This window comes from Eucalyptus grandis, chromosome 11 (genome assembly GCF_016545825.1).
Source record: "Eucalyptus grandis isolate ANBG69807.140 chromosome 11, ASM1654582v1, whole genome shotgun sequence".
NCBI lineage: Eukaryota > Viridiplantae > Streptophyta > Magnoliopsida > Myrtales > Myrtaceae > Eucalyptus > Eucalyptus grandis.
Window position 1 is genome coordinate 36566522 of NC_052622.1, and position 7234 is coordinate 36573755.

Genomic DNA, 7234 nt, shown 5'->3' on the forward strand with positions numbered 1-7234 from the left:
AGTATCATTAGATGGGAAGGAGCAAATAGAGCACCAAACTCTAATGCATTGCTTATAATTTTAGGTTCAGCGTCAATTTTGTCTATTAATGCCTTTACAATCCTTATTCTTCCTCCTTGGGCAGCATAGCAGAATGTCCTGTTGGGATTAAGATTTTTATATTTTGGAGGGAAGTGCTTGACCAGGTTCTCGACCAATGGATCTTGGGCAGCCATAATCGCAATATCGAGCATGGTAAAGTGATTGCTTTTTTCTATGGTCATAATTTTGGCCGTCATTGCTGCGTGGTCTCTATTGAGCTTTTCCTCAGTAGTTTTCCAGTCACCTTTCAACACGGCTTTAAAAAATTGTCGATATTTGTCATCAACCACCGCTTTTGGTATGACTGCAAAAATTGCACATTAAGATGGCGGAGGTCAAACCAAAGAGTTGGATGAGAGGATGAGGTGGAGGTGTGGACAGTGGATGACGACTGATTTCAAAGTCTGAGCTTCCATTGAACTGAAATAGTTATTTGCTCGGTTTGCTACATCAAAAGTTTATTGTATTGGGGCACTCCTTGGGTGGCCATCTTGTGTATTGTAGTGAATATGTGTGGATCATTGCCTTATTCGAATGGATGAACCCCATTGAAATATCCGATGGCCATGTTGCCAATTTTTTTTTAAAATTGGGTTCACCTTTATACGAAAGTGAGCAATAAAGTACACAAATAAAACATTGAGACAATGTTTACACTCGGCAGCATATATTATACTTTGGCTAATGTCACGCTTCCAGTGTCTTTAAACATGAGTACAGTCCATGCTATTCACACTTCACACACAGTAACAAGTACAAAGAAAGATTACATCACATGTCCTTGTCCAGTAATAGTAGAGATCACTTCCAAACCTTCAGGGGACGGTAGAGACGAGGCCAATAAGTGGATTCAACCATTTTAATATACAAGGGAAGCTGTAGGATTGCAAACAATACAACAGGGAAGGCAGCCAACAAAGTAATTGGGATATAAATCCACTTGAATCGTTCGCTCAAGATGATAGTAAGAGCAGAGCTGAACGCTACCAGCATAGAGGCCAAAGAGAGGATGAGAAAAGTGAGGCCCATTACCATTTTTCTTGGTAGTGAGTGGAGGAAATCTTCGATTGTATAGCGTGAAGTTAGGATAGTCAAGAACATCAAGGTGGCAGTGACAGAGGACAAGAGAGCGAAACCGTCTGCAACCACAAATACCATAAATGAGCCCTTGTTAAGAAATATTGGGATCCCCATACTGTCATTGTTGCCTCCGGGTACTGTAAAAGCTGCAGCAAAAGCTACTGTAATGATGAGAGTCGCCACGAGACTACAAGATGACGATGTATCCTTCATCCATTGCTCTGCCTCCTTGAACAACTCTTTCCATTGTTCTACAAAAATTTCCCATAATGTTTTTGTATGCAGTTGAAATTTCAGCCATTTAGAAAGAGTGGCGCCAATACCTAATGCCTTCATAAAAATAAAGGACGCCTATCAATGTAAATGTCAATTGAAGAACGCAAAAAGGAGGCAAACAAATAAGGAGTACTGACTTGAAACCACTGAAGTTCCCTCTGCAGAAGAAAAGCTGCTCCAGAAACATCTGGGGATACACATCTAGGTGACCATTTGATCACAGCGTTCGATCGGACGATGGTCTTCGAAGGATCTTCCTCAGCGAAACATTGAACGGGGTAGCGTCCTCTCAGTAGTCTAAACAACTCAACGTGCCGTCCCTCCAAAATTTCTGTCTGCAGTTCTTCTGCAAAATTGTTATTCCACAACAACTCCGGAAAGCATTTGAGACATAAATCCACAATTTCAAAGACTCCACGAGATGCAGCGTCAAGGACAACATCTGAAGTCAATAGTTTCTCGAGTATTTCACTAGCATCAAGATTATCCTTCATCTCGTTAAGAAATAGTTCTGCCAAGCGAAGCGAGCAATGGTGCTTACACTTCAATTCTCCAATCCTTTTGATGAAAGGTGCTGCACGTAACATCAGATAAACAATTTGCCCAAGGACGAAGAATTAAAGGGTTGTAGAAGCTTTCACATTTGTGCTATGTTCTTAAGTATAAATAGGGGAGTTGAGAGAAAATAATGGCTTTCAGATATAAATCAAGAAAACAAACTCGATATGGCTTGAAAATCAAAATGCATCATCAGAGAATAGATGGACATGTGATGAACACACAAAATGCAATACGAGAAAAAGAGAGTTCTTTTTATACAAAAAAAAAAAAAAAGGATAGATTCAGCAATGTATTGATAGGCCCATTTTTGCTTGAATATTATTAAAAAATCGCCATATGGATATATAAAGTTTAAACTTCAAATTCAATTGATTAGAATGAACCGTATCGTGATATACAAATTGAGAGCCGGTCCACATAAATAACTATAATCTCAAGGGGATACACTGGAAGTATCAATATGCACTTTAAATTTGGAGGTCTCTACCTACGGATGGAATAATGTCATTTTCTGTATATAACGTGGCAGTTTTGTGTACCTGGTATTGTGGCAAAATTCCAGAGTGATGTCTTGATCCTGTTAAGTACTAGTAGTGCTACCACCACGAAGAGGAGAGAAGAATCATATTAGCAAATTAGGAATCGGTGACAAATAAAAAAATACATATTGTACTCATGGAATGAAAATCGCTTCCGTTTTATAATGCTTGATTATGTTAAAAAATAACTTGGATATCAACCTTCATTTCCTCAAATCCAAAATCTACAACTCTCAATAATTCTACTTGGCAATTTGACATTGAGTAAGATATCTCCACTAACTTTCCAAATGTTACATTAGATCTAAATTTGTGACATACATCATGATCATAATATCAATTTGCATACATAGATGTAGTCCAAGTCTTCTAACTTTTTTCGTCAACGAGATCCCTAAATGATATGCTCTCTTTTTTCGTGTTATTCCATCCATTAAGCATATCAATAGAAGTACCTTGAGCTATCTTCGTGTTCTTGGAGTCGTCAAATGATGTGTCGACCAAGTATAGAGGGATCACTGAAATTGGGAACAGGTAGAGTGAATACCATGTGAATAGAGTTACTTGAATTGTACATATCTAACTAAAGGAGCGCAATTAATACCTACATTTGTAAATAAACTTTTGCCAAAAATTGAGTCCAGCTCCACTACGGAAGTAACCACTCATTAATGCCAAGAATTGCAAAAACATCACGCCTTCGGTTTCTTCGAAATTCAATGATTCGGGGTATTTGCGAGCTAAATATAGGCATATGTCTTTCGGGACACAAGAACAAAAAAGTTAATTCAAGTAAACGACAAAGGAAATGAGATAAGACGAGAAAGTGTAAAATCGTACCCATATGGCCGGCAAACATAAGTTTCTGCATGATTCTGTACCCTGGGGTACATTGTAGCCTCCTGGCCAGGTACCAGATAACCTCCTTACGATTAGAAGCATAGCGAGTTGCAAGCGTTAGGGCAGCGTGAATAATTGTAGGTTCAGGATCAAATTTGTCTACTAATGCCTTTACTATCCTTATGTTTCCTCCCCGAGCAGCATAGAAGAGGACACTAACAGGATTGAGATCTTCACATTTTGGAGAAAAGTGCTTGACCAACTTCTCGACCAACTGATCTTGTTCGGCCATAATCGCAACATCGAGCATAGTTAAGTCAACTCTTTCTATTGTCATAACGCTGGTTGTCATTGCTGTGGGGTTTTTATTGAGGATCATCTCGATTTCTTTCCAATCACCTTTCACTGCGGCTTGAAACCATGATCGATGGTCTTTATTGGCCACCGCTTGCGGCGTGACTACAAAAATTGCAAATTAAGGCTTTTGCACTCCATGTTTTTTAGGTCAAGTGTAACCATTGTGCTTGCTCAAAGTTCCAATAAAATGCAGATGCAAGCGAATAGGCGGTGGTTTACTCAACGAACCTTTTTCACCTTCCTTTACTCTTTGTAAGCGAAAACATGTTTTTCCCTTGAGCTACCTTTATTATCATTCAACATATTATTTTGATTTTAAAAATGGTCTGGAGGTTATATCAGCATGTTGAAATATCCCATGGCACTTAATTATGAGATTTATATGCTGTTTATATACGTGTAGTTTCTCTCCACTTATCAACTTAAGTTTTGCAGTTGGACAAGATCTACACTAGTTTATTTCACGCGTGCATCCATCTTGTTTGTGAAATTTCAATTTTTTAATGATCGTATGCCATGAAATTCAAAATGTTTTGAACTAAATACTGTCAATGCGTAAGACATAATATATATAGAAAATGAAAATTAAAAGTTTAAAGTGACAAACCTTTAGATTTAAACTTGCTGGACCTTTGGTTCATCCATGTCTCAAAGTCTTTTGCAAGAGTTGACAGGCCTTCCGAACGTCCTTCTTCGGGCACCTCTTTATTAGCAAAAAGAGAAATAACCTTGGAAAAATTAGTTACAGTTTGTACAGTTTAGAAAAACTCAAGATATTATTCAGATTTTAAAAAATTATGAAAGGATTATATTTCAATGTATATGTCAACATTTTATGCTCTGAAACTTGAAATGTTTGGGATTAAAACAGTTAAAGTGCATGAAACACGAGAATTATGAAAAACAAAAATTAAAAGTTCAAAGTGACAAACCTCTGGTTTTGCGACTGTCTTGGCAAGCTTCAACAATTGCCATCTTTAATGAACTCAAGTCTATGCGAACCTCTTTGATACCAAAAAGAGAAATGAATATAAATAACTTAAGAAAAATTAATTACACTTTGCATGCTTTAGATCATGCATACATGACTCGTATCAGGCTCATTCAGTGCATGGAATTTTTTGTATTAAACTTAGATGCCAACTTGTAATAAATAAATAAATAAATAAATAAAATCAACGTTAAACTTAATAGAGATGATAAGTTCTTTTCAAAACAGGTATATTATCATGAATTAATTTTTTGGTTCTTCTAATTTTGATGTATTGAACAAAGTGTATTTAGTGAGTTTATATTTCTTGTTGCCATTAATCTTAACCGCAATGTCGTTCATAAATTAAGATTATACAAAATTTTATGGATCTTCACAATTCCACGTGATAATTATAACATAATTATACATCATTAAAAATAAACAATTAACTTAATCATCTCGATTTCATCAATCAATGAAATTAATTTATAAGTTACCATCTGTACAAGATACAAGTTTTCAACAGTATTATTTCTATCATGCCGAAGCATTGCATGCATTTTTTTCTTAACTTAGTACATCGTTAACTTTATTGGATAGACATAAAAGTTGGGAAAAAATTTATCTATTTTTTCTTACAAAATCCATATTATTTTTCTTGTTTTTGTGGCAAGAACGTTCATCCATGCATGTATCTTGCACAATGTGTTTGCTAGTGAATTTTCGTTTTTTTAATGTTATCTTAAACTTCGTCATAATAGTGACAAACATTTTATTGACAAGTCATTTTTCGCTCAAAATGACATTACATATTTCCTTTTTGGAGATGACTATAGTGAATTGACTGGTTTGGGGATCATATCTTCAAAGGATTAGCCTCACGTAGTCTCTTAATGATTAGTAATTAATTATTTGGAACCCATTTGTTTTGCATTCTGCTCTTCACGAAATCGCTTTGTTGGACAACTAACTGCAAATTTGATTTGCATATTACCTAAACATAGAAAATAATTAGTCCTCGCTAGGTGATTGTTTATACAAAACTCTCCAATAAGAGGAAATTTTCAGGTAATGAATTTTAATGTATTGGTCATGAGTCCTCACTAGGTGATTGTTTATCATTAGGAATATAAACTGGACCATTAAGTTCAGTCCCTGGTGATCGGACCATTACTTTAAGGTGGCTCTATCCCTCTTTTTTATGAAATAGTTCATTCAATCCCTTGACATGATTAACTCAATTAACTATAGATAGATTTTTGTTGTTTTGTAGCAAGAACATTCTACCATGCATGTACTTTGGACAATGTGTTTGTTTGTGAATTCTCATCTATAATATTATCTTTACACCATGTCATACTGGTGACAACTATTTCTATCAACAAGTTATTTGTAATTTAGAACTACACTACCACATGATTTCCTTTTTGGAGATGACTATAGTGAATTGATTAGTTCAAAGGTTAGGTCTTCAAAGGACGAGTCTTATGTGGTCTCTGATAAGAGGAAATTTTCTGGTAATTAATTTTAATGAGGTGGTCATTGAGTTCTCATGAGTGACGAAACTAGGATTGACAAAAGGCAGTTGCATGATCATCCAAAACTATAAGGGAACTTGTGCTGCCAAGTCATATCAAATTTAGGAGATTTGACTTTGAGTAATCCATTTTGCTTTCGCTTACTATTTTCTTGAAAGGAATAGCGATGCCCATGGGCCCGAGAAAATGAATCAATCAAGTGTACACATTGCTTTTGTCTTTTTTTTTTTCAAGTTCGTTGGGAATTTATTTATATATACCCCGTATTTAGTTCCAATTACATGTGCCGCCAAACTAGATAAAGGAAACAGAGAAAGTATAAGACCACGTCGCTTATACCATAATTTTTTCTGGGTTGGAACATGAACATGTACCTGGTGGTGGATCTGCAAAATTCGAATTTCCTTGTATTTTACTTGGCTCCTTTGCCATTGGGTTGCTCTCCTTGTTGCAATCTTTCAGCAACAAAGTAAATAAAGGATGCAAAAATGGATAAGATATTCAATTATCAAAGAGTTTTAGTTTCCCTAAGGGGAGTTCATTCCTTCTTTTTATAGAAGTACATCGCCTAGTGTAAAGGTAAGCCCCTACACCTAGAGCAAGTAAAGCATATAATTTTTTATTCACTCTATAATGGTTGGATTACTTAAATGTAAAAGAGATTATCGCTGGGAATATAAACTAGGCCTATACAAATTGGCAAGTAGGCTCTGGCTTTAGGACCATAAATCATTAGGTTCGGTCCTTAGTGATCGAACCATAACTTTGAGGTGACTCAATCTCTCTTTCTTACGATAGAGGTCATTCTGTCCCTTGACGCCAATGGAGTCCTTATTAAGTTAAGCCACTTCTTTCTCAGATTCAAGAAAGCAATATAGGCAAATTAATTTGCAAGCCTTTAGCCGAATAAAGCTATTAGCAAAAACGAGCATCTCACTTTTGTATGGCTGAAAAGCACAAGCAAGGAACTTCTACTCGATTTTCAAGAT

At 35.9% G+C, this 7234-nt stretch overlaps 1 protein-coding gene across 1 annotated transcript; it reads right to left on the minus strand.

Moving 5' to 3' along the window:
* Positions 1-782: 782 nt before the first annotated feature.
* On the minus strand, positions 783-6755 carry LOC108958246. Its single transcript, XM_039304718.1, has 9 exons — positions 6620-6755; positions 4667-4738; positions 4342-4437; positions 3378-3836; positions 3146-3295; positions 2993-3055; positions 2538-2594; positions 1575-2011; positions 783-1491 (listed from the first exon to the last, which is right to left on the minus strand). The coding sequence occupies exons 1-9, from the start codon at positions 6675-6677 to the stop codon at positions 883-885; spliced, it is 2001 nt and encodes a 666-aa protein (XP_039160652.1). The 5' UTR covers positions 6678-6755; the 3' UTR covers positions 783-882.
* Between the last annotated feature and the right edge of the window lie 479 nt (positions 6756-7234).